We start from the raw sequence: 25,715 nt of genomic DNA, 5'->3' as shown, positions 1-25,715 counted from the left end.
AGATTTAACTTATGGTAGCAAAATAAATTGATTTCACATTTATCTATATCATTAAATTTTATAAAAGCATTACAGTTTGTCCGGTCACTTCAGAGAAGTCAAAAGTCTTTTACAATTTCTTAAAGTTTCAAAAGATTCTTAGTTTAATTTATTGGCTCTTTAGGTCAAAAGGAGGACTTCTCAGGGTGATGAAAATGGAGGAAGGAGGAGCTCACCTTTCTAAAAATGAGTTTTCAATTACTATAATTATGCATAAGAAAGGCAGCATTTCTGGGCCAAGATTTGATGCCTTGGTCCCATGAGAATTAAATTAGAGCCATGCATAAATTTGGGGCGAGTTCTGCAAAAACCACTTCAACCTCTATTGATACTGAATGAAAAACTCATTGTTAAGATGCATCAACACGAATCTATTTTCTAACACACACTAGCCACTCTGGCAACATCCCTTTCATCATTTTCTATCCAAGAAACAGAACGGAATGCATTTCAATCCTGCCCAACAATGACCACGATTACAAGTGGGGGGAGAGCTCAAAAGTAAGAATCTAGTTCACCGAGCCCCGATCTAAAAGTAGCAAGGCCCAGCCCACATTGCTGGCTATTGTATTGGTTCCCCCACACCTCCAGGGCTGGAAGGACACCTGAACGCTCTCGACACCTTGAGAGAGAGAAAGCCAAACGTTAAGGGCGGGGTGGTGGATGATCGGAATCGTTCACATCGCAGCAAGCAGGGAGGGACACAGGTGTGCGGCCAGGCCCCGCTGCCGCTGTCCTTGCCACGCTCCGAGGCTACAAGGCCCTTCGCAACCACCACAGCCCTAGTAGGCGCTTACTTATTCATTCGCTTGACAATTACGCGAGGGGCACTCTAGCAGGGCCGGCTCTCGGGGCCCCCGCCCCAGTCCCGGTACACCGCTGCCGCCAGGCGCGGCCCTGCGCCGCCCGCGCCCCCCAGACGCTACCACCCGTGCCCCGCTGCGGCGGCGCTGTGACCACCCGGAGCCCACCCCCAGCCTCCGCAGCACACCAGCGCCCACGCCCCCCGCCCTGCCCGCCGCAGGTCCCCTGGCCTCCGCCCCGCTTCGCCGCCTCAGACCTGCCGGGTTCGTGGGGCAAAGGAGGCGCGCGTCTGGAGGCCCCCAGCAGCCCGGGATCCAGGGGCTCCTATGAGCGCGCGATGGCTGCACTCGAGGGCCTCGCGGGTGGGGCCACCGACCACTCACCTCAGCCGGGTCAGAACCAAGGGGCCTGCTCTAAGCCGTTTGAAACCGCTTGGGCCGCCGCACACCCCGCAGTGTCCTCGTTCTTTATTGGTCCTCGATAGACCGCCCATCGGCCTTTTATTGGTCCATTTGAAAGGCCTGTGGGCACGCGCCGCCCGCAGCCTTAAAGGGGCCGCGAGCAGCCGTGTTTCCCTGTGGACTAGACGCTGCTTACACGGGTGGGGACGCTGGTCGCTGCCGGGGGCAAGCTGCCGACGACTCCAGAAAGAAGGGCGAAAGATGTGTGTAGACCTGGGCATCCCTGGCCGTCAGCATGTTTGCTTTATGTAATTACAGACGTTCAAGCTGCTGTCAACACCTGGCAATTTTTTTGGTCATTATTCATTCCCCAGAGATTGACTGTAAGCTAAGTGCTGTAAGGGAAACCAGAGGCAGCTGAAAGTAACAGCGAATGAAGCCAGGACGCTGGATTCTGACCTCGGACCTGTTCTGAGTAAATCACCTTTCTCAGTAAATCTTCTGGAGTTGTTTCCTTATCTGTAAAATGGGATAACGATGTTTCCCTTACAATTTAATGGGAGGAGTTAATATAACTAATAGAATGTCTTGAGAAAAGCCTTTGTGAACTGTAACGCGTTCTGCAAATGCTGAATACTCCCTTATAAAAATGAGAGGCTGGGTTAACGTGATCTCCAGAATTCTAGCTTAGCTCTACATTCAGTGTTTCTGTGAATGAGTTCAGGTCCTTACTTCCAAGGAATTTGTAATCTACAATGGTTAGAGGAATATAACATACAGAGTAGTCACTAAAATTCAAAGCAGTGTAATAACTGTATAAATGAAAAGCTATAAATGCTTAGACACAGGAGAAATTTGATGGGGGAGGATCTGTGAGGAAGGTGAATTTTTAATCCAGGATTTAAAGAATGTGTAGATTCTCAACAGGCTAAAAGATGGAGAGGGGATGGATAAAAGTAAATGAAACAATTACATGTTTTTTAATTGTCAAGTTGGCAGAGATGAAAAAGTTCAACAACCTTTGGTTGGTCAAGATTTGGAAAAACAGGCCGGATGCAATGGCTTATGCCTGTAATCCTAGCACTTTGGGAGGCCAAGGCAGGAAGATTGCTTGAGGCCAGGGGTTCAAGACCAACCTGGGCAACATAGCAAGACCCCGTCTCTGTTTTTAAAAATAAAAAATAAAAAGATTTGGAAAAACGGACACTCAAAGTCACTATTGGCAAGAGTATAGTTGGTATGAACCTTTAGGAGAACAATTTGGCAGTAACTAAAATGTACATAATCTAGTTCTGGCCCAGTAATGCCACTATGAGGAATTTATCCTACAGATCTGTGCAAGTATGCAAAGAAAAATGTGCAAGGATGTTTACTGCAGTACTGCTTTTTTTTTTTTTTTGAGACAGAGCCTCACTCTGATGCCCAGGCTGGAGTACAGTGGTGCGATCTTGGCTCACTTCAACCTCCACCTCCTGGGTTCAAGCGATTCTACTGCCTCAGCCTTCCGAGTAGCTGGGACTACAGGCGCATGCCATCATGCCCGGCTAATTTTTTGTAGTTTTAGTAGAGAGGGGTTGCGCCGTGTTAGCCAGGCTGATCTTGATCTGCTGACCTTGTGATCTGCCCACCTTGGCCTCCCAAAATGCTGGGATTACAGGCGTAAGCCACTCTGCCGGGCTTTTTTTTTGTTTGTTTTTGACAGAGTCTCACTCTTGTTGCCCAGGCCATAGTGCAATGGTGTGATCTCGGCTCACTGCAACCTCCACTTCCCAGGTTCAAGCGATTCTCCTGCCTCAGCCTCCCAAGTAGCTGGGATTACAGGCACCTGCCAACATGCCCGGCTAATTTTTTTTTTTTTTTTTTTTGTATTTTTAATAGAGATGGGGTTTCACCATTTTGGTCAGGCTGGTCTCAAACTCCTGACTTCAGGTGATCCGCCTGCCTCAGCCTCCCAAAGTGCCGAGATTACAGGCGTGAGCCACTGTGCCTGGCCCTTTTTTTGTTTTGTTTTGTTTTGTTTTGTTTTGAGATGAAGTCTTGCTCTGTCACCCAGGCTGGTATGCAGTGGCACCATCTCAGCTCACTGCAACCTCCACCTCCCAGGATCAAGCGATTCTCCTATCTCAGCCTCCCAAATTGCTGGGATTACAGGCATGCACCCCCAAGCCCAGCTGATTTTTTGTATTTTTGGTAGAGACAGGGTTTCACCATGTTGGCCAGGCTCGTCTTGAACTGCTGACCTCAAGTGATCCACCTGCCTCAGCCTCCCAAAGTGCTGGGATTATAGCTGTGAGCCACTGTGCCTGGCCAGCACTGCTTAAGATTAAGAAAAAAAAAAATTCTGGAGGCCAGGCACGGCGGCTCATGCCTATAATCCCAGTGCTTTGGGAGGCTGAGGTGGAGGATTGCTGAAGTATGAGAGGTCAAGGCTGCAGTCAGCTATGATCATGCCACTGTACTCCAGACTGCATGGCAGAATGAGACCCTGTCTCTAAACAAAAAATAAATAAATAATCTGGAAATTACATGTTCATCAACAGGGAGCCTTTTATATAAATTATGATATATCCATTCAATAGAACACTATGCAACTGTTAAAAAGAATGTGGTTAATCTATGTGCTGGAACAGAAACACGCACAAATTTTACTAATTGAAAAAAAGGCAAGTTGCAGAACTTGTGGAATGATTTTTTTATATATGGTTATAAATGTATGTGTGTTTGGGGGCATGCCTGAAAATGGTTAGAACATTCCTGGAATTATAAGAAACTTAATAGGAATGGGACTCGGGAGGGAAATGAATTTTTACCATTGACGTGGTGTGTTTCTTTTTTCTTTCATAGAAGAAGCAGAGAGTAGTGGAGAAAGTGTGAGTCAGGGCACAGTAACAAGAAAGTGCATCGTATGTATAGGACTGAACATATGGGGTTGATTTTAGGGCTGAAATTATGTTGGGAAGTAGTGGAACACAAGATTGACACAGAAGGTTAGGAACAATTCTTTTTTTTTTTTTTTGAGACAGAGTCTCACTCTGTTGCCCAGGCTGGAGTATAGTGGTGTGATCTCAGCTCACTGCAACCTCCACCTCCCGGGTTCAAGCAGTTCTCCTGTCTCAGCCTCCCAAATAGTTGGGACTATAGGCGCAAGCCACAGTGCCGGGCTAATTTTTTTGTATTTTAGTACAAAAAAGTACAACAAGGTGAGACAGGGTTTCACCTTATCGCCCAGGCTGGTCGCAAACTCCTAAGCTCAGGCAATCTGCCCGCCTCAGCCTCCCAAAGTGCTGGGATTACTGATGTGAGCCACCGCGCCCGTCCAGGAACAATTCCTAAAGGATCTTGAATCCCAGGGTATGGAATTGGTACTTTATTAAGTAGATAATGGGGGGCTATTAAAGTTCCTGAGCAAGAGAGTGGCAAAATCAGAGTTGTACTTTAGGAAAATTAATTAGCTTGATTGTCTAAAATGGTTTAGAGTTGGGAACCCAGCTAGGAGTCTCATATGAGGTGTTAGCAGTGGAGAGGATGAGAGCAGATTCAAGAAAGAATGAAAGATTTGGCAGCTGACTAGATTAGGTACAAAGGCAAGGGTGGGTCCCATTTAGGAAGGTGAGTCAAAGAGAATTCCAGGATTTGATTGCCCAATGGAAGTAGGAAGTCAGGAGAAGCCAGTCTCAAGGGGAAGGTGAGGCATTTAAATTGCAACCTGTTTACTTTTAGGTACCAATGACGCATTCTAATGGAATCGTCTGAGTAGGCTTAGAAAATACACGATGGAAGCTGGAAGAATAGATGCAGAATCAATGATATAGATTTGGGAATCACATTGATAGAGTGAATGAGACCACAGACGGGGGGATTGGAGAGAGTGAAAGGATGGATAATGAGGACAGATCCACATATAGGAGAAGAAGAAAGGAATGAAAGCAATACAGTCATGGTAACCTTGGAGAAATTGGTGAGGATATACAGAAATAGTTTTCTTTAGTCATTGGTCGTTGGCATATTTACTTTATTTAAATATTACCAGAAATAAACTGAAGATTACATTTAAGGAGAGGGTGTGATGGTAATCCGGAATTGGCTTAATAAAGGATGTGTGTGCAGTCTGGGTCCTGGAGAGTTTTAGAACAAGATGGCAAAATCCCTTTTTGTCTTGGATGACTTAGATGCAGCCCTATTTTAAGATGAGCATTAGATGTCTGATTTTACTCATTTATGCATTCAACAAATATTTATCAGCACCTAGTATGTGGTGGGACACTTCTAGGCACTGCAATGATCAGTAGACAAAATAGACTTCCCAAAACTTCCTCCCCTAGTGGTGCTCACACTATAGTGAGGAAACATTGACAATCAATACATAAATAAATTATATAGTATGTTATTAGACAATATGTCCAGTGGGAAAAGAAAAAGAATAAAACTGGGTAAAGGGATAGGGAAATGGGTTGGAAAGACTGTAATTTTATTTTATTTTTCAACCTGTATTTTAGAATCGAGGGTACATATGCAGATTTGTGATAAAGGTATATTGTGTGATGCTGAGGTTTGGGGTATGATTGAACCTAAGTAGTGAGCATAGTGCCTAACAGTAGTTTATGAGTCCTTGCTTGCAGGGACCCATCCCACAGACCTCGACCCAACAACGGATGAATAACGTACACTAACACAGATATTCTGCCTGTCAGTCCAGCTAAGGGTCTGGGCCCCTCACAGACACCAAGGAAGGTACTGTAAAGAGTAGCTGCCATCCTGATCAGCCAGTGAAGCTTGCATTTATTCAGTATAGATTAAATGACAAAGGTCTTCAAAAGTCTTGAGTAAACACCACTAGAGGGTAATTGACCTGTAATTGCCGATACCCCCCACCCCACCACGGGTTATGCACCCACAGTTGATCAAAGGTTGGTCTTAAGACCACATAAGTAAACAAGCTATTTAGATAAACTACACTACTTTCCTTCATATCTACTCTAAGCTGTTTATTCAAGGTAAGGATCAGGCTGCTTTCAGCCGTAATCCTATCCTGAGACTTTTGCAAAACCTTCCGGCCTTCCAAGAAGATTTGTGTCTATATTTTATAACTTCATCTTAAAATTTTTCCCACCATCCTGACTGAACTCCCACACTTGCTCCTCTCCTACTCTCCCATCTCTACTAGTCCCAAATGTCTATCGTTCCCTTCTTTGTGTCCATGTGTACCCAATGTTTAGCTCCTATTTCTAAGTGAGAACATGCAATGTTTGGTTATCTGTTAGTTTGTTTAGGATAATGGCCTCCAGCTGCATCCAGGCTGCTACAAAGGACATTATTTCATTCTTTTTTTTGGCTGCATAGTATTACATGGTATATGTACCACATTTTCTTTAATCCACCATTGATGGGCACAAGGGTTGAGTCCATGTTTTTGCTATTGTGAATAGTGCTGCAGTGACATATGGGTACATGTGTCCTTTTGGTAGAATGATTTATTTTCCTTTGAGTATATACCCACTAATAGGATTACTGGGTCGAATGGTAGTTCAACTCTTAGTTCTTTGAAAAATCTCCAAACTGCTTTCCACAGTGGCTGAATTAATTTACATTCCCACCACAGTGTACAACTGTTCCCTTTCCTCTGCAGCCTTTCTAGCATCTATTAATTTTTTACTTTTTAACAAAAGCCACTCTGACTGGTATGAGGTGGTATCTCATGGTTTTGATTTGCATTTCTTTGATGATTAGTGATGATGAGCATTTCTTCATATGTTTGTTGGTCACTTGTATCTCTTTTGAACGTGTTTGTTCATGTCCTTTGCCCACTACTTATTTATTTATTTATTTATTTAGAGACAGAGGCTCATTCTGTCTCCCAGGCTATACTGCAGTGGTGCAATCTCAGCTTACTGCAACCTGTGCCTCCTGGGTTCAAGCGATTCTCCTGCCTCAGCCTCCCAAGTAGTTGGGATTACAGGCACCCACCACCGTGCTTGGCTAATTTTTGTATTTTTAGTAGAGATGGGGTTTCGCCATGTTGGTCAGGCTGGTCTCGAACTGCTGACCTCAGGTGATCCACCCACCTCGGCCTCCCAAAGTGCTAGGATTACAGGCGTGAGCCACTGCACCTGGCTTGCCCACCTTTTAATGGGGTTGTTTTTCACTTGTTGATTTAAGTTCTTTATAGATTCTGGATATTAGACCTTTGTTGGATGCATAGCTTGCAAATATTTTCCCCCATTCCGTGGCCTATTACTCCCTTGATAGTTTCTCTTGCTGTGCAGAAGCGCTTTACTTTTAGTAGGTTCCATTTATGCATTTATCAATTTTTGTTTTTGTTGCAATTGCTTTTGAGGACTTAGCCATAAATTCTTTGCCAAAGCTGATATTGAGAAGGGTATTTCGTAGGTTTTCTTCTAGGATTTTTATATTTCAAGGGAAAGGCTGGTTTTTTTTTTTTTTGTTTGTTTGTTTGTTTGTCTGTTTGTTTTTTAGACAGGGTCTTGCTCTGTCACCCAGGCTGGAGTGCAATGGCAGGATCTCAGCTCAACTGCAGCCTTGACCTCCTGGGCTCAAGTGATTGTCCCACTTCAGCCTCCCGAGTAGCTGTAGCATGCATGAAACCTCCTATTTTTTTTTTTTTTTTTTTTTTTGTAGAGACAGGATCTCATGTTACCCAGGATGGTCTCAAACCTCAAACCCATGGACTCAAGCGATTCTCCTGCATCAGCCTCTCAAAGTGCTGAGATTACAGGCGTGAGCCCCCGACCCCGGCCCGGGGGGCTCACGCCTGTAATCCCAGCACTTTGGGAGGCTGAGGCAGGTGGATCACCTGAGGTCAGGAGTTCGAGACTAGCCTGGCCAACATGGTGAAACCCGTCTCTACTAAAAACACAAAAATTGGCCGGGCGCGGTGGCTCAAGCCTGTAATCCCAGCACTTTGGGAGGCCGAGACGGGTGGATCACGAGGTCAGGAGATCGAGACCATCCTGGCGAACACGGTGAAACCCTGTCTCTACTAAAAAAATACAAAAAACTAGCCAGGTGAGTTGGCGGGCGCCTGTAATCCCAGCTACTCGGGAGGCTGAGGCAGGAGAATGGCGTAAACCCGGGAGGCGGAGCTTGCAGTGAGCTGAGATCCGGCCACTGCACTCCAGCCCCGGCGACGGAGCGAGACTCCGTCTCAAAAAAAAAAAATAATAATAATAAAATAAAATAAAATTAAAATTAAAATTAAAATACAAAAATTAGCCGGGCATGGTGGCAGATGCCTATAATCCCAGCTGCTTGGGAGGCTGAGGCAGGATAATCTCTTGAACCCGGGAGGCGGAGGGTGCAGTGAGCCAAGACCGTGCCATTGCACTCCAGCATGGGTGACAGACCATTACTCCATCTCAAAAAAATAAAAAAATAAAATATATATATATATGAAAGGGCAGTCAGGGTAGGTTTCACTGAGATTACATTTGAGCAAAGACTTAAAGAAGGTGAAGGAGTTAGCCATGAGTATATCTAGGGGAAGAATTGCGAGCAAGGGCCAACAGCTGTGCAAAGGCCTTATGTTTTTGAGGAAGACGGAAGCTAGTGTCGCTGGCCCAGAGTAGGATGCAGTAAGGGGGTAGTAGGAGATGAAATCTTTTAACAGTTGGGGGTGAGGAGTGGCAGATCCCACAGGGCCTTGTAGAAATCTTATACAGTACCTTGCCCATAGTAAGTATTCAATAAATGTTTGCCCAATCATCTTTTGCCATCTAGGATTATTATCAAATAGCATTTATCTGTATATTTATTGGAGTTACGTGTGCTTTGTTTATTCTAGGGTCCTCTCAATAGTCCTTTTACATAAGGAGTATATTTATGAACATACTGCCCTCCGAGGGCAGTGAAACCCTTGTGGGCATTAGAGATCAAAGTGAATGCTATATTTTTGCAACTGCAAACAGGAAACAAATGTCAAATACTGTGGCTGCTGAATAACTGTGCTGGGCATCTCCAAAAAGCTTGTTAGGGTTGGGACAGTCCTCATTCTTTTGTAATCACAAGCTGAATTCTGGTTGAAGCATCCCTACCATGGGATATGTATCCATATTTCTAGCCTAAAAGGAGCAGCTTCAGTGATGAGCTTCCTTCAACTTTCAATCCAGGTGCCCTCTGCATTATTTCCCTGGAGATAGAAGTGGTGGCATTAATACAGATTTCAAGTGGCTCTGGGTTTTAGTGCCTTAACTGTCTTCCAGGATTGCAAAGCCTACCCTGGCTTGCACTTGATTGCATTTAGTAGGTGCTGGTTGAATGAAGGAATGAATAGCCCTTATTTTTTCTTTTCTCATATTCATTTTCCATAGCCCCCAAAATGTAGACTGTCCAAGAACTTTGACCACAGAAGCATCAGTCCCACCAAAGAGGAAGGAGGGAGAAGGGAGAGATGGGGACCCCATTAGCAGGCTATCAGCAGGCTTTTAGGGCCTGGAGGGAAAACCATCAGGAAGGGCAAGATATGTGAAAGTTCTTGGCTTTTTATGTCTTATAAAATGAAATAAGCAGATTGTGTAGCTTGGGGCTAACTTAGCCTTGGGTTTAAACTATGACCCTTAGTTAGGCTGTCTGGTTCTGTGTTAACACTATGTCAAGGAGACCAGAGTTATGAGTTGGAGCTTTGAATGGACATCAAACTCTATTCCCTATGTTGAGCTCTGCCAGCCTCTCCAGCTGGTTAACAGGAGAATGGTGTGGAGAGAAAATAAGTGGGCAGATGAGGGAATGTTTCAAAACAAAGACTGCCTAAAACATCCCAAAACATACATCCTATTATGTGGATCAGTTGACTCATCTTCACATTTGAAGAAAAGATATATTACAGAGTGTTTCGTAGCCATAAAAAGGACTCAACCACATTTCTTTTATCATTATGTTCATAAATAGAAACCAGAGAATTTAAGCTCACTGGATAACCTTGGATGTCGGTGCATTATTGGGTCCTCTTAGAACCCTCTTAGAACCCACTTAGATACCTATGCACCCTCAGCTTTTGTAGATGCTCTCTCTGAGTTCCTATGCATTGACTTTGTGTTTTCTTCAGGCCTAAGTTTGGTGAGAGCTTCAGTTTATGCCATAGAGTCCTTTCTATGGGCCAGAGATCCTTTCATTTTAGATTCCACAGTTTGTTCATACACCATAGACAGACCGTGACTGTATTTTGAGTGAGTTTGCAAAAATATGGTCAGTTTGTTAGAACTTGACCCACCATCTGCTCACTTATCAGTTTCAGGGTTTTTTTTGTTTTGTTTTTCTAGTGACAAGGTTTTGCTCTGTTACCCAGGCTGGAATGCAGTGGCATGATCATAGCTCACTGTAACCTTGAACTCCTGGGCTCAAGTGATCCTCCTGCCTCAGCCTCCCGAGCAGCTGGGACTACAGGCATGAGCTACCACACCTGGCTAATATTGTTAAATATTTTTGTAGAGATAGGGTCTTGTCATGTTGCCTAGGCTGATCTTGAACTCCAGGCCTCGAGCAATACTTCTTACTTCTGTCCTGGCCTCCCAAAGTGGTGAGATTACTTTGGTGTAGCCACTGTGCCTGACCCTAGTTTCAGATTTTATATCCAGAGAACTAGACAAGGAATTCCCAACCTTTGTTCCTTTGTTTTATCCCAAGATGTCCTCTTTTCCTTTTTCCCCCCTGCAAAGAGAACAGTGGGGGTTGGAGGGATGGTTATCCTTGGGCTATTCTACTTGTTTTTGTTCTGGCACACCTACTCCTCACTACAGTTAGAAAAATTATACACTGTAGTTTATACTCAGATCTCTGGTCACTTAAATACAAGAAGCTTCAGTCTTTCTTGCTTTCTTTTTTTTTTCTTTTTTGGGATGGTGGTGGTAATGGTGTTGTTAGACTCTAAGTTCTTTTTTTTTGAGACGGAGTCTCGCTCTGCCGCCCAGGCTGGAGTGCAGTGGCCGGATCTCAGCTCACTGCAAGCTCCGCCTCCCGGGTTTACGCCATTCTCCTGCCTCAGCCTCCCGAGTAGCTGGGACTACAGGCGCCCGCCACCTCGCCCGGCTAGTTTTTTGTATTTTTAGTAGAGACGGGGTTTCACCGTGTTAGCCAGGATGGTCTCGATCTCCTGACCTCGTGATCCGCCCGCCTCGGCCTCCCAAAGTGCTGGGATTACAGGCTTGAGCCACCGCGCCCGGCCTAGACTCTAAGTTCTATAAGATTATGTCTTTGTTTAGGCATGGGCAGTGCCTAGCCCACAGCAGATGAATGAATGGGAATATTATCCTATAGATGGTGTGTGGTTTAGAAAATCAACTATTGAGACTTGACATGAAATTCTATATCGGGCATTGAGACTAACATGATTCCCAATTTTCACTGAGGGATATCACATCCAGAGAACCTGAGAAGGGATCCCTAGAGCTCCTTATTCTAGCCTTGAGAAGTAGTGGATGAGCTATAAAAAGATAGCCTTTAAAAATAAATGAAATCCTAGTGATAATTTGATCCACTCTCAGACTAACTATGAAAGTTGACCAAGATCAAACAGAGCTAGTGGCAGATCTGGGACTGGAATTAAGCCCTCCATGTCCCCAGCTCCAGTACTTTTCTTACTACCTGAGATAGTCTTGCCAATGACCATCACTGCAAGGCAAAGTAAAGTTCTGTGACAAAGACCTAGAACAGAAATAGACGATACATGGTGTACATGCCATGACATTTCCTTCCAGTGCACAAAAGAGATGTCACTAGCCATATGACATTCTTCCCATTGGGTGTGAACAGGCCCTCAGGCAGCCACTGCCAACCAATCAGAGTCGGCACTCAAGAGGAAACCCATCTACCATTCCTCTTCCGGAGGAAATAAAGGTTTCATCAGCCAACAAACTCTGGCCTCGACCTCTCTTCTCCAGATGAGCTGAAAACTCCAGCAGGAACCTTACACTCTTTATTGCTCTTCACTGTCCCCACATCCACAAAGGACTTAAAAGTGATGTCTGTAAGCAGGTTTTCCACAGCATGGATCTGCCAGACAGAGCAGGTGCAGGATTAGTCATGACTCCAAGCCAGGCAAGGTGATTAAGAAAAGCTAAATTTATATTAAATTATCATAAAGTCCTAAAATACTGAACATAGTGGTTAAATAACTCCAGAAAGTCCAATCTCTCCAGTGAGTAACGTTAAAACCATTACACATGAGCATGGGAGAATCGCTTCCATTAGTTTAGGACAGAGAGATTTTGCTTTTTACAGAGTAAATCAGTGCTCAAATAGATACTTCCTCAAATATGTCCTTTCTACATTCTGAACAGCCCAAGTGCAATAAGATCCTTCCCCCTTTCCAATTAAGGAAATGCCACTTTTCTTCTTGCTCTTCCTCCCCAGACATGAGTGTCAGGACCCAAAGTGCTCCCTCCTTTACTGCTTTGTCAAGTGTAATGTGGGGAGGCTGTAATGTGGGGAAGCTCAGACCTGGGGCTGATGCTACTGAGAACAAGGCTAAGGGCTTGGTATCTCTCTCTAGCAGTCTTAGAACTGACTTGATCTTGTCCTTTTTCACCCATGTTTGGTAGCTGATTTCTCAATACCAGTAACCACAGGAGAAGTTTCAACTCAGGAAACTTCCCCTAGAAATTCTCCCCTCCATTCCCAGCCCCTGTTGTCCTCTCCTGCCACTTCTAATTCCTGGGGGAGAAGAGGTCTGGGTCTGCCATGGGCTAGGAGGGCCTCATCAGTGGTGCTCTCTACCTTCCTACTCCTTGCCCACCTCTTTGCATCTTTATTTATTCGGCCCTCCCACCACAGGACTTTGGAGATTGCTGGTGCCACAAGGCTTGGTCAGAAAAAGCAAATTAGGCAAAAACAAACGGAAAAAAAAAACAAAAAAATAAACCAACCCACGAAGAACAACTAGGGAGACGTTTTAGGGCAAAAATAAGTCTCAGTTTCCCTCATACTAGGCTGAGACACATGCCCTTTGTGTGAATGAGCATGAACCAAGTGATGGCATCCCACATGGAAACCAAGCCCCTTAGCTGAGGAGACAGCTGGAAGAGGAACGTCACCACCCCACAGCCACAGGCTCGCTGTCCACTAATTTAGATCCCTGAGCACTTGAGAAAGAACACAGGAAGTTCAACAGGAAGTTTGACCCTCATGGATACTTCTCTTTAGGCCCTGGGTGTCCCAAGTCTCCAACCTGATTGTTCTTTCTGACCATTTATGACAACTTCCGGGTTTCTTTGAAAGCTTGTTTCTAGGTCTCTTCCCTAGAATCCCAGGGAATGAGGGCGAGAGGGTTCAGGTGGTATACCATGTTTGGTCTAGGCAGAGCTTCTTAGACTTTTCAGAGACTCAGCCCCCAAGGCCTAACATTCATTCAAGCCACTGGCTCACAACCTGGTTACTCTGATCAAAGACTTAGGAAAGATACTGGCCAGTGGTGGCACCAGGAGGGAATTCATATTAGCCAGTAGCCTCGTGATAGGGAACCCAGTTATCCGAAGGTAGAAAGAGCTCCACACATTCTAGCAGGAGGAAGAACAGCTTGAGCCACCCCCATCTCACCAGTATCTGCTGCTGAAAAGGCAGTGACTCTTAGGGCAAGAATAATGTCCACTGCCAGCAATGGACCAGACACCCAGACCCAACTACCCCCCAAAGCTTTTTCATGTTACCAACACACTTGAGGCTGAAGGTTCCCAGATGCCCATACCTGCTGGGCTGACTTTTCCTTCTTCTCTCAGCCTCTATCCTTCATCCCTCTTTACCCACACCCCCTTGTCCCAGCCTCTGATGGGCAAGTTCTCTCAGAGAAGCAGTCATGCTGGCTGTGATGGGGCAGAGCACAGTCCTGGGTCATCAGCTGCATCAGCACTGAGAAGCAGGCACTGAGGGTACCGGGGGAAGGGGAGGTGGAGCTCTACGCTGGCGAGGAATCATGAATAAGCAGTTTCAGGGGGCCCAGGACGGAGTACAAGATGTGAGGTTCATGGTAAAATCCAGGTCTAAATTCTCGAGATGCACCATCATTTGTTGTGCACAGGTAGTTATGGACTCAGGTGGTAAACAGCTCCAGTGAGGGCTTAGGAGCAGTTATGGGGTGGGAGGAGGAGGAGGACGAGCACACAGAAGAGGGGCCTGCGGTGTAAGCAAGCACAAGGACTAGACGTCCATAAAGGAGAAGGAACAGGCAGGCAGGGAAGAGAACGCGGGCATTTAGACCTGGCTCTCTGAGGAGAGCTTGCGTTCATGTTTCCAGCCCGTGTCTGGCAGAGAACCTCGTCTTTCTGGAGTGGCTGCAGTATGGACGCTGCTACACTCGGACTGCTCTTCCTGTAACAGCTGCTCCGTCTCTGTGTCATCCAGGGAGCCAGAGCTGGCCTGGATAGACACTGTGTCTGTCTTCATGCATACATGATCCCGGAGGAGGCCCCCCCGTGAGCTTCGCAGTTGCTTGAGGTCATCCCACTCAGCATCATCCCCAGACAGGAGGCAGATTCCCTCTACGATCTTGATCTTCTCCTTGGTGTAGTTATGGTCAGGCCCTCCCTAGGGTGGAGAGTGGGCAGATATGGTCAGTCAGTTGGCTTTCTACAAAGGATCCCATGGTAAACTGGAAAAAGGAAGTGGATGGGGTAAGAGTAGGAGTGAAGTGCACAAAAATCCCACAAACAAACGTGGAAATGTGATTGGGCAAATGTATGAGGCCTAGCCTAAAAGAGGAGGGGCAGCTATGATGATTGTTACCATTATCATACAGGGAGGAGGGAAAACCATGGCTTCCAGTACTGCAGCAGCCACTCACTGGCTTTGTCACTTTGGGCAAATTATTTCACATTTTTAAAACTCGGTCTCTAAAACTCTGCAGTGTGAGGAGAGTAACAGTATCCATACCTCACAACCAACTGCTGTCAGGTTAAATGAGGTGATACATGGAATGCAGTTATCTGGGTGCTTGACACAAAATGCACTATAACATGTTAGCTATGTTACATTGTTACTATGGTTTATTAATGGGACATCATGCTGATATAAATCATCAAAAGCAATTGGCAAGAGCAATTAAATGTACATTTATTCAGGATGTTAAGTTACTTTCGGTGTTAGTTTCTCAATTATCTCTTTTTTCTAATTTTGTTAAGGAGAAAACTTGGGAGGTAAGACAGGGGACTCTAGAAAATCCTCTTATCTGTCCAGACGTGGTGGCTTATGCCTGTAATCCCAGCACTTTGGGAGGCCCAGGCGGGCAGATCACTTGAGTTCAGGAGTTCAAGACTAGCCTAGTCAACACTGTGAAACCCCTTCTCTACTAAAAATACAAAAATCAGCTGGGTGTGGTGGCGGGCGCCTGTAATCCCAGCTATTTGGGAGGCTGAGGCAGGCGAATCCCTTGAACCCTGGAGGCTGAGGTTACAGTGAGCCAAGATCATGCCACTGAACTCCAGCCTGGGTGACAGAGCAAGATTCCATTAAAAAAAAAAAAAAGAAAGAAAGAAAGAAAGAAAGAAAAAAAACTAAAAAAAGGAAATCCTCTTTTCTGGGTCCTAAACATCACTCCAGTGGGGTCCTGCAACTTATAACCTTTTTTGGGAGGTTACTCTGGCTTTGCTGCCATGAGTCCTGGGACCATTCCCAAGCAAAACCTGGGACTCTTCCAGGCACAGCCTGGAGTTCTGCTCAGCCCTCTCCCTTTATGGCTTCTTCAAAGAGTAGCCTCATTCCTGGCTGCTGGGGTATACCAACTGACATGCCACCACTGCTAGAAGAAAATGGATCATCTTGGGTTCTGTCCCTGGGATAGTATTCCTGCCAAGAGTTCTGCAACTGTGGCTGTGGCTCTATTTTTGTAACAATTCAATTCCACAGATATTTACTGAGCCCCTATGTTAAGCAGGAGACTGTGCTAGGTGCTTTGATGATTATGCAATAAAAAACATGGTCCCTGCCCTCTGAGAGTGACAGTCCCCTCAGCCATGCAGAGTGGGACATAGATAGCACACAAGCAAACACACAGATGTCCGTTCACCCAGCACACCCTCCAAGATGAAATTAGTATAAGATGCAGGCCACTCAGTGTCTTAATCAAGAGACATGCTGGGGAAGTTAGAGAGAGGTGGGGGACATGGCACTTGCAATTTGGGAAACACCACTCCCTGTACAAACACCCAGCAACAAGTACCTGAAATCAAGAGGAAATCAGAAGAGAAAAGGTGAAAGACTATCAGAGGGGTGAAAGAGCTGCTGAGGAAGAAACACACAACAGAAGAAAGAGGTTACACTATTTTAATTGCCATCCTGTGGCCTTCATTGTGGTTCTTTTCTGGAGCATCAGATACTCCAGGAACCCAAGAATCTTCAAGAGTCTTTCTCTCAAAGATATTGAGGAGGGGTCTACCATTCCTAGAACTATAAGCCATTCCTGCACATTCTGTTTTGACTGCAGTAGAAGCTTTTAAAAAAGTTTTTTTAATTAAAAATTTTTTTTCAAACATCAACTTGAACCAGAAGTAATGGAAGCTTTTTAAATATGGGAATTCATGGATGCAGAAAGCACATGATTATTATGTGAAATGTGTTCATTACACATGAGAGCCCTGCAGGTGTGAGAGCAGGTTCTGACTGTGCTAGATAGGCCAAAAAAGTAGACCGATTAGGGTCTTCATAAGGAATAACTTCTGATGAAGAGTTACAGGATTTTAAGGAAAAAAACAAGGCTTATATTGGATTAGGAAAATCTGAAATACCAGGTATAGTTCCCTTGTGGAAATGGGACTTTTTTTTTTTTTCTTTTTTTTAGACAGGGTCTCACTCTGTCATCCAGGCTGGATGGTAGTGGCACGATCACAGCTCTCTGCAGCCTCCAACTCCTGAGCTCAAGTGATCCTCCCACCTCAGCCTCCTGTGTAGCTGGGACTACAGGCACAAGTCACCACACCCAGCTAACTGAAATGGGACTATTTTTCATGCCTTAACATTGAGCAAATAATTTTCCATTGAAGTGACAAAGAAGTTAAAAAAACAAAAGCAGGTAAACCTTCAGAATTCTAGAGAAATTTCTGTGGTAAGAGGAAGAACAGTGAAAAACAAGCCATTCCCAACCATAGGTGCTACTAGCTTGGTTAGTAATGGGCAAGTCCAGGAGCTCTTGGGTTTTTTGGGTGTGGTCTGGGAGAGCTCCCTTGTTTCAGAAACACATAGCCCTTTGTAGGGGAATGACAATTCCTGGAGGGAAAGGACCTATGAGCTTGGAAAAGTATCTCCTGGCAGGACAACTGCTTTCAGACCTAAATCTTCTGAGATCTGCCTTCTAACCTGGCTCTCACTAAGGTCCCTCAAGCTAATCCCTCAGAGATTCTAGAACTTCCCAGAAACCCAAATGACATTCAGTTCTTCTGTTCACTGTAACTTCCAAAATGGTAGATGGGATTACTCAGCAGCCCTTACTGACTTATTTGGGCATTTGGAGTATAACCCCTCCCCACACCTCCCCAAAAAGACCCTTGAATGTAAATTTCCATTTTTACCTCTTTCTTATAGCACAGCTGGTTGTACATGGCTGGTTTGGGGATTGCTTCAATCTTCACTTCCTGTGTGGATGTTCGGTAGGAGGGGTTGCTGTAGGTGAGGTTCCCCATTCCAGGATCAGTGAACTTGGATTTTTTGTGTCTTTAGGAGGAAAGGTGATGAGAAATTAATTGAGATCTTTAAGGGGGTGATACCTGGGAAAGCTGTACACTGAGTCCAGTAGGCGGCCTCTAAGATGATCCCAGTGACCCTCACTTCCTGGTATTCATGCCCTTAAGAATCCCCTCCCCTTGAGTGTGGACTGGTCTGGTGACTTACTTCCAATGAAAAGATTATGCAAATGTGATGGCTACTAGATTAAGTTACCAAGAAACTGGTTCTGGTCTTGAGTTGCCCTCCCTCATTCTTTCTTGCTCTTGCTCTGAGAGAAGCAACCTGCCATGTTGTAAGCTGTCCTATGGAGAGGCCCACAAGACAAGAAACTAATGAGGAAGGCCTCCAGCCAACAGCCTATGAGGAGCTGAATCCTGCCAACAACTATGTGACTGAGTGTGGAAGGGGATCCTTCCCCAGTCAAACCTTGAGATGAGACTGTAACCCCAGCTGATATCTGGATTGCAGTCTGTGAGACACCTTGAGGCAGAGGCACCTAGCTAAGCTGCATCCAGATTTCTGACCCATAGAAACTATGAGATAATGGTTGTCATTTTAAGTCACTAAGTTTTAGGGTAATTTGTTATGCAGCAATGGAGAACTGATGCACTGAGCTTGAGAGTCAGACAGATCTGTTTCAATTCCACCTCTGTGATTTATTAGCTAGGACCTTGATAGATATAATCTAAACTCTCTGGCTGGGTGCAGTGGCTCACACCTGTAATCTCAGCACTTAGAGAGGCTGAGGTAGGCAGATCACATAAGGCCAGGAGTTCGAGACCAGCCTGACCAACATGGAAGAAATCCTATCTCTACTAAAAATACAAACAAACAAACAAAAACAAAAAAAAAAAAAAAATATATATATATATATATATATATATAGCTGGGCATGGTGGTGCACGCCTGTAGTTCTAGCTACTTGGGAGGCTGAGGCACAAGAATTGCTTGAATCCAGGAGGCAGAGGTTGCAGAGAGCCGAGATTGCACCACTGCACTCCAGCCTGGGCAACAGAGTGAGACTCTATCTCAAAAAAATAAAGACAAAAAAAAAAAAAAACAACTTTCTGAGCCTCAGCTCCTCATCTGTAAAGTGAGGAATGTTATGAGGTGGTCGTGACATTGATCTATATCCATTAATGGTAACTGTTACGATGATATGATGATGAACAGCAGCAGCAAACTGCAAGCTACGTTTAAAGCATTTGGGGGAAAATATAAAGAAAGAGGGACATAAAAAGATTCTAAATGACACATTCTGCCTTTCCAGAATGATGGCTACTGAGCAATGATGTACAAACCAATATTGTAGTAAAAGGCTGTGTCTGTATAAGGGAAAAATCATTTCCAATTTCAATGATTTGAAGTGGGGAGTACTGGGAAAAGCAAAGATGTTAAGAGTCAGTCTTAGCTTTGCCTCTCACTTTGTGACCTTGGGTAATATCCTTGGTGCCCTCAGCATCCCAGTCTATAAAGAAAACCCGAAGGGTTGTTGTAGTCATTCAATAAGGAAAATGCTTAGGCTATGACTGGAGAAGGGTAAGTATTTAAGTTTCCACCCTTTCCTTCTGCCGCCCTGACCAGGCACCCAACCTTGCAATAAGGCTGGTCAGAGCTTGATTCAGTGAACTGCAGAGGTTTGGGAGATCCCAGACATGCTCATGAAGACCAATGAGCATGTGGCCCCTGCAGGAAGACTGAAGTTACCTGTACAGCATCAAAGCTGCAATCACCACCAAAATCAGCAGAATACTGAGGAGTCCACCAATGGCATAGCTGATATGAAGTCCTTCCCCTAGGAAAAATAGAGAAACACTAGGCAGGGGCCACTGACAACTTTCTAGCTGGTGCTGGTGTGAGGAATGGAAAGCTGAAGGGCTCCTTTTGTAGGTGTTGGATCCTATATCATCTGAGGATGGCTAAGGGCCTCCTTTTCAGATAGGTGAATGGGAGGTGCAGGGAGGAGGCTGAGAAGAAATCTGTCACTCTGCCAGCATCTCTGATCCCATTTCAACCCCTTCCTAGCTATCTGACATAAGGCAAGATGCTAAACTTGTAAGCCTACATTTTCTCTTTAGTTATATGTAAATAATAAATTGCTCATAGGACTGGAGGAGAGTATATGAGAGTATGTATATATACATGTGCACACACATGTATGTGACATATATGTGGCTTATCACATGCTTGGCATATGGAAAGCATATCATAAGCTGTCACTGTAAGTGATGAGAGCTATTATGATTATTATTTCTATGGATTTAGTTTAAAAAGAGTTCATCAACCCCAGAGTCCCAATGAAGGTTATGAAAGATATCAGTGGAGACTTAGATTCATTACATCTTCTTTTCCAGAACAGTGGGGTACTCAGGGCTTACCTGGAGCAGCAGGAACGGCCTCATTGGAACGTGCACAGAGGCCCAGCCTGGCATCCCTTTCGGAGCATCTGTGGGGCACAGAAAACTGAATGTGAAGCCTACTTATACTCAATGACGATCACGCCTTCCTCCAGGAAAGGGGGAAAGGCCTGTAAGCGGGGGCTTTCAGGTATGAGAATGTACCAGATGGAAGATATCAGAAGCATGGAGAGGGCAACAGCAGGAAATGGAGAGAAATCTGTGCAATGCACTGTTTTCAAGCATTATACCATGTTTAAATGTGTTACAAAATATGTACCTTTAAAAATGAGAAGCAGGTTTGGGAGTGAGTTGGAAGTCTGCAGAAAGAATACTAAGGACATCAATATTAGGCTTTCTTAAACTACCAGGATGAGTCAGAAGAAGCTGCTAGCCAAGCCAATCTGATTGGATAAAAATTATCACAAGAGCTGAATATCCCAAGGTCAAAAAATGTTTTTCTTCTCTTCATTCTTGCACAAGGGAACATGCAAGACATCCAGAGGGAGTGCTCAGATAACTAACTTGAAATGCTCAGAAGGTGACTTCTTTGTGGTACATTTTGAGCAGGCAATCAAAGGCATCTCCTAAACAGCCAGAGAAAAGCTACTTGCAAGAGCATTTGGAACCAAGATGCACTGAATTTTCAAATAGAACTCTGACAATAAGAAAAGGTCCGAGCAGGGGTCAAAAGTTTTCTAAATAAACCTAAAGAAAATCAGAGTAATAATGACTGATAGTACTTAAAAGTTAGTGAGTAGGCTGGGCGCGGTGGCTCAAGCCTGTGATCCCAGCACTTTGGGAGGCCGAGACGGGCGGATCATGAGGTCAGGAGATCGAGACCATCCTGGCTAACACGGTGAAACCCCGTCTCTACTAAAAAGTACAAAAAAACCAGCTGGGCGAGGTGGCGGGCGCCTGTAGTCCCAGCTACTCGGGAGGCTGAGGCAGGAGAATGGCGTAAACCCGGGAGGCAGAGCTTGCAGTAAGCTGAGATCCAGCCACTGCACTCCAGCCTGGGCGACAGAGCGAGACTCCGTCTCAAAAAAAAAAAAAAAAAAAAGTTAGTGAGAAAGGCACATGTTTACACCTGGGTGTTTCCTTTTCTTTACAAACTGTAGTAAAAACAGAGAATGGGGGCACACAGCATATGAATTTGATCATGTGCAAATCTTGTAACTTTAGGACATTGAGTCTAAAGTTTTTATTTGGAATTATTATTATGTTTCTGCTTTCAGAATTGAAATCAAGTGTTAACTACCTTGTAAGCCATTGATGATATTAAAAATAAAGAGACCAGTATGTTGCAGAGGGAAAAAAAACTGTTCTAATTAGAAAAATGTCTAGAAAGGATAGACATCAAAACATTAAGAGTAAATTATATATAGGTATAGGATATTCACTTGTTCTTTATTCACATCTGTATTTCCAGATGATTTATTTATTTATTTTTGTTTTTTTGGTTTTTTTGAGACAGGGTCTCAGTCTGTCACCCAGGCTGGTGTGCAGTGGCACAATCACAGCTCACTGCAGCCTAAACCTCCTGGGTTCAAGCGATCCTTCCAACCTCAGCCTCCCAAGTAGCGGGGACTACAGGTATGTGCCACCATGCCTGGCTAACTAAAAAAAAAAAAAAAAAAAAAAAAAACTTTTTTGTAGAGACAGGATCTCACTATGTTGCCCAGGCTTGTCTTGAATTCCTGGACTCATGTGGTCTGCCCACCTTGGCCTCCCAAAGTGCTGGGATTACAGGCATGAGCTGTGCCTGGCCCAGATTATTTTTTATAAAGTATAAATGGAAAACACAGTCATTAGAATTTTTTGCCAGGTGCAGTGTCTCGTATCTGTAATGCCAGCACTTTGGGATGCCTAGGCGGGTAGATTGCTTGAGCCCAGAAGTTTAAAACCAGCCTGGGCAACATGGAGAAGCCTTATCTCCACAAAAAGTACAAAAAATTAGCCAGGTATAGTGGCACACACCTATAGTCTCAGCCACCTGGGAGGCTGAGGTTGGAGGATCACATGAAACTAGGAGGTCGAGGCTGCAGTGAGCTTGAGCTGTGTTCATGCTACTGCACTCCAGCCTGGGTGACAGAGTGAGACCCTGTCTCAAGAAAAAAAAAAAAGAATGTCTCTGAATTGAATGTAACATCATATTTAATCGATTTTACGATGTTTGTTTTTTCTATGGTCTACCATCTCTGAAACAAGAATGTAACTTACGATCAATAGCATTTCACATTTGCTGTTGGTTATCTTTTCAGTTTAATTTCTCAAATCAGGATGCATTTTATAATGAATAGCACCTTTAATTTAATGAAATAAGATACTTTATACTTGATTTGAGAACTGTTCGTGTTTATGCTTACTTATTTAATAATGGTGTTTGTGTATGTGTGAGGGAGGTGCACGTGTCATTATAAGCTAAGGCCATCATATCTCTGGGGAAGACTTTTTGTTCCAAGTCATCAAGCCACAGCCCAGAGACTACTGTTGGACAAGCCAGTATGCCAAACCTATGATGTGAGAGCAAATGTCACAGAGAGAAGAAGGAGGAATACCATGTGGGAGGGTCCTCCTAAGTGATTTCTGTTTAAAGTTTTTTGTTTTTTTGTTTTTTTTTTTGAGATGGAGTTTCGGTCTTTGTTGCCCAGGCTGGAGTGCAGTGGCGCGATCTCAGCTCACCGCAACCTCTGCTTCCCAGGTTCAGGTGATCTCCTGTCTCAGCCTCCCGAGTAGCTGGGATTATAGGCATGCACCACCACGCCCGGCTAATTTTGTATTTTTAGTGGAGACGGGGTTTCTCCATGTTGGTCAGGATGCTCTTGAACTCCCGACCTCAAGTGATCCACCTGCCTCAGCCTCCCAAAGTGCTGGGATTACAGGTGTGAGCTACCGCATCTGGCCTTAAAGTTGTTCTTAAAGCTTCTTGCCCTCAGAGCTAAAAAGGGAATCACTTGCAACAGTCTACAAGTCTGAATATCACCTTCTGTCCCAAATAACAGGGACTGGTAGCTCATGACGTAATCTACCTCCCAACTACCTGATCGAGCTGGGACTATGAGCTACTGGTCGTGGGATGGTGATTTGAATCAAAGGGCTCACGAGCCTGCATTGAACCTATTTACCTTCCTTCCACCTCCTCCAGAGACATGCGGGTCCGGGTGGTTGAAGAACGCAAGGTGGTAGGTAGTGTGTTGGGTAGCACCGGGCTCTTTTCACTCATGCCAGTGGACCTAGGAGCTGGTGGTACCAGGCCAGGCACTAGACAAAAAAGAGGATTGGAGTGGGCTACTGGAACCACAAACCTCTACATATGGCCCAAGAGTAGCAGCTGGAGAACTTGACAAAATCTTTTAGCTGCCCTAGTCACAGGCACCTTCATTAGTAGCCCTTCTTAATACTATAAATAAAAAGGAGTTGGATTCCATAACAGTAGCTCTGGATGGGGCAGCTGGCTCACCAAAGTCAGGAAGAGAGAGTGATGCACAGGCCACTGATTATCCCACAGCAGGGACCTGGGAATCAAGAGACCTGAATTCTGTTCTCGCAAATGCCAGAGGGCAGACAAACCCAGGTTTGAGCAATTCCCAAAACCCAAGCAGATTGCTACCAATCACCCCACTAACAAGACCTTCTATATGGGGACTTCACTCAGAAGGACAGATCAGACCAGGATCAGAGGCTGCTGACCCTCAGCCCTTCCAGGGGCTCTGCTGAGTGGCTCCAGTCATACAGTCCAACTCACCAAGAGAGCAGGGCCGGCTATCACGTTCGTCAGGACAGGCACATACGAAGTCCGAGGCTCTGGCAAAGCAGAGGTGGGTGCAGCCACCATTGTTCACGCCACAGGCATTGGTCCCTAGAGGCAAAGTAGATGAGTGTCTTATCTGAGACACAATCAGGTCTCCCAATTTAAGGCTTCTCAAAAACAGGAAATCCAGGATTACCCTACTCCCAGGGACAGGGGAGCAGGAGATATACAACTGTGAGGGAGTAAAAAGGTCTAAGCGTTTAAAATGTGAACCAAGAAGCTCTCTTGTGGCCCTGTCTTGGTCCCTAACAGTCCTTGGGGTGACAGACCAATCCCACAGATGTTAAGGAAGCAGGCTCAGTACCCGGGAGCCCACCTGTCTGCCGCTGAGGGGAAACCACGATGATATCCATGAGTCCTTCCACATTTGCCAGCACTGTCTCCTTGTTCCGGCCTGAGTATTTGTCAACACGCTGGATTGACTTGGTCTGCCAGTCTGTCCAGTAGATCCACCTGTCTTGCTACTCAACAGGAGAAGCCCACAAACAGTAAATGTTATTCAGCAAGCAGACTCCTTCTTGTACAGCTTCTATGCCTCACATTGGCCACTGCCTCTGCTGAAATGCCCTCTTCATCTCTTCCTCATTTCTGTGCATCCCCAGACATGACACTGTCAAGGAAATCTCCCCAAATCCATATAGACTTCACCATTCTCTCCTCTATGCAGTTCTGCACCTTGTAGTCACTTGCCCAAGTGCGTTTTTATACTCAAGCAATTTGTTTACAGGTCTGTGCATCCTAACAGATTAGTTCTTCAAGGACAAGAATGTGTTCTATTCATCTCTGAATTTCTGGCACCTAACACTCAGTCCCCATTCAGTTGATTGAATGGCTCCCTCTCTAGCAAATAGGAGGAAATTTGAAGGTTATTCTAGGTTCCTCTGGGCCCTTTGCTCAGAGCACTGCCCCAAATCCTCTGCTTACTTCTGTAGGCAGCTTTCTTCTAATGCAATGATGGTGAAATTCTCAGCCAAGGGTAGGGAGGGGCAATGAAGGTGTTCTCATCCCCATCCAAGGGTATATATCAGAAACTGTGGGGAAACCTGTAGATTGAAAAACCTACATGCAGTATTACCCTGTAGTTTTACATTTAGAATATGAAAAAAAAGCTTATCATTAAGTAAAACCAGATAAAATCTTTTTGGCTAGGCCAGGCGCGGTGGCTTACGCCTGTAATCTCAGCACTTTGGGAGGCCGAGGCGGGTGGATCACGAGGTCAGGAGTTCGAAACTAGCCTGACCAACATGGTGAAACCCTGTCTCTACTAAAAGTACAAAAACTAGCCGGGCGTGGTGGCATGCACCTGTAATCCCAGCTACTCGGGAGGCTGAGACAGGAGAATCACTTGAACCCAGGAGGTGGAGGTTGCAGTGAGCCAAGATTGCACCACTGCACTCCAGCCTGGGCGACAGAGCGAGACTCCATTTCAAAAAAAAAAAAAAGAAAAGAAAAGAAAAAAAAAAAAATTAGCCAGGTGTGGTGGCGCATGCCTGTAATCCCAGCTATTTGGGAGGCTGAGGCAGGAGAATCGCTTGAATCCAGGAAGCGGAGGTCGCAGTGAGCCGAGATCATGTCACCGCACTCCAGCCTGTGCCACACAGCAAG

General features: G+C 45.1%; 2 protein-coding genes and 1 long non-coding RNA gene across 13 annotated transcripts in view; 1 reads left to right on the top strand and 2 right to left on the bottom strand.

Annotated features, from left to right (window-relative positions):
* Window positions 1-1,299, bottom strand: part of CKAP5 (cytoskeleton associated protein 5) — a 101,093-nt gene extending 99,794 nt beyond the window's left edge. For 5 of the 8 annotated variants that reach the window (XM_077962958.1, XM_077962952.1, XM_015114361.3 and 2 more), the window contains exon 1: window positions 1,227-1,299. The gene's annotated coding sequence lies outside the window, so the exon portion shown is untranslated. Of the gene's footprint in view, window positions 1-1,099 lie in introns of all 8 variants that reach the window. The other 3 variants (XM_077962954.1, XM_077962957.1, XM_077962956.1) reach the window with 1 other exon arrangement.
* Window positions 1,300-1,417: 118 nt separating this feature from the next.
* Window positions 1,418-25,715, top strand: part of LOC144334262 (uncharacterized) — a 28,477-nt gene continuing 4,179 nt past the window's right edge. The window contains exons 1-2 of the long non-coding RNA XR_013403941.1: window positions 1,418-1,507; window positions 1,619-1,719. This is a non-coding gene — a long non-coding RNA (uncharacterized LOC144334262). The remainder of the gene's footprint in view (window positions 1,508-1,618; window positions 1,720-25,715) is intronic.
* LRP4 (LDL receptor related protein 4) overlaps window positions 12,297-25,715 on the bottom strand; it is a 60,696-nt gene continuing 47,277 nt past the window's right edge. For 3 of the 4 annotated variants that reach the window (XM_015114355.3, XM_077962959.1, XM_077962960.1), the window contains 7 exons: window positions 24,427-24,571; window positions 24,045-24,158; window positions 23,425-23,560; window positions 20,279-20,346; window positions 19,608-19,695; window positions 17,747-17,888; window positions 12,297-14,771 (listed from right to left, as the gene is read on the bottom strand). In XM_015114355.3, the coding sequence (XP_014969841.2) occupies window positions 14,439-14,771; window positions 17,747-17,888; window positions 19,608-19,695; window positions 20,279-20,346; window positions 23,425-23,560; window positions 24,045-24,158; window positions 24,427-24,571 (1,026 nt within the window). In that variant the 3' untranslated portion in view covers window positions 12,297-14,438. Of the gene's footprint in view, window positions 14,772-17,746; window positions 17,889-19,607; window positions 19,696-20,278; window positions 20,347-23,424; window positions 23,561-24,044; window positions 24,159-24,426; window positions 25,154-25,715 lie in introns of all 4 variants that reach the window. The other variant, XR_013403860.1, reaches the window with a different exon arrangement.

The sequence above is a fragment of the Macaca mulatta genome, chromosome 14 (genome assembly GCF_049350105.2).
Source record: "Macaca mulatta isolate MMU2019108-1 chromosome 14, T2T-MMU8v2.0, whole genome shotgun sequence".
In the NCBI taxonomy this organism is placed as follows: Eukaryota; Metazoa; Chordata; class Mammalia; order Primates; family Cercopithecidae; genus Macaca; species Macaca mulatta.
This window is presented reverse-complemented; position numbering and strand designations above follow the sequence as displayed.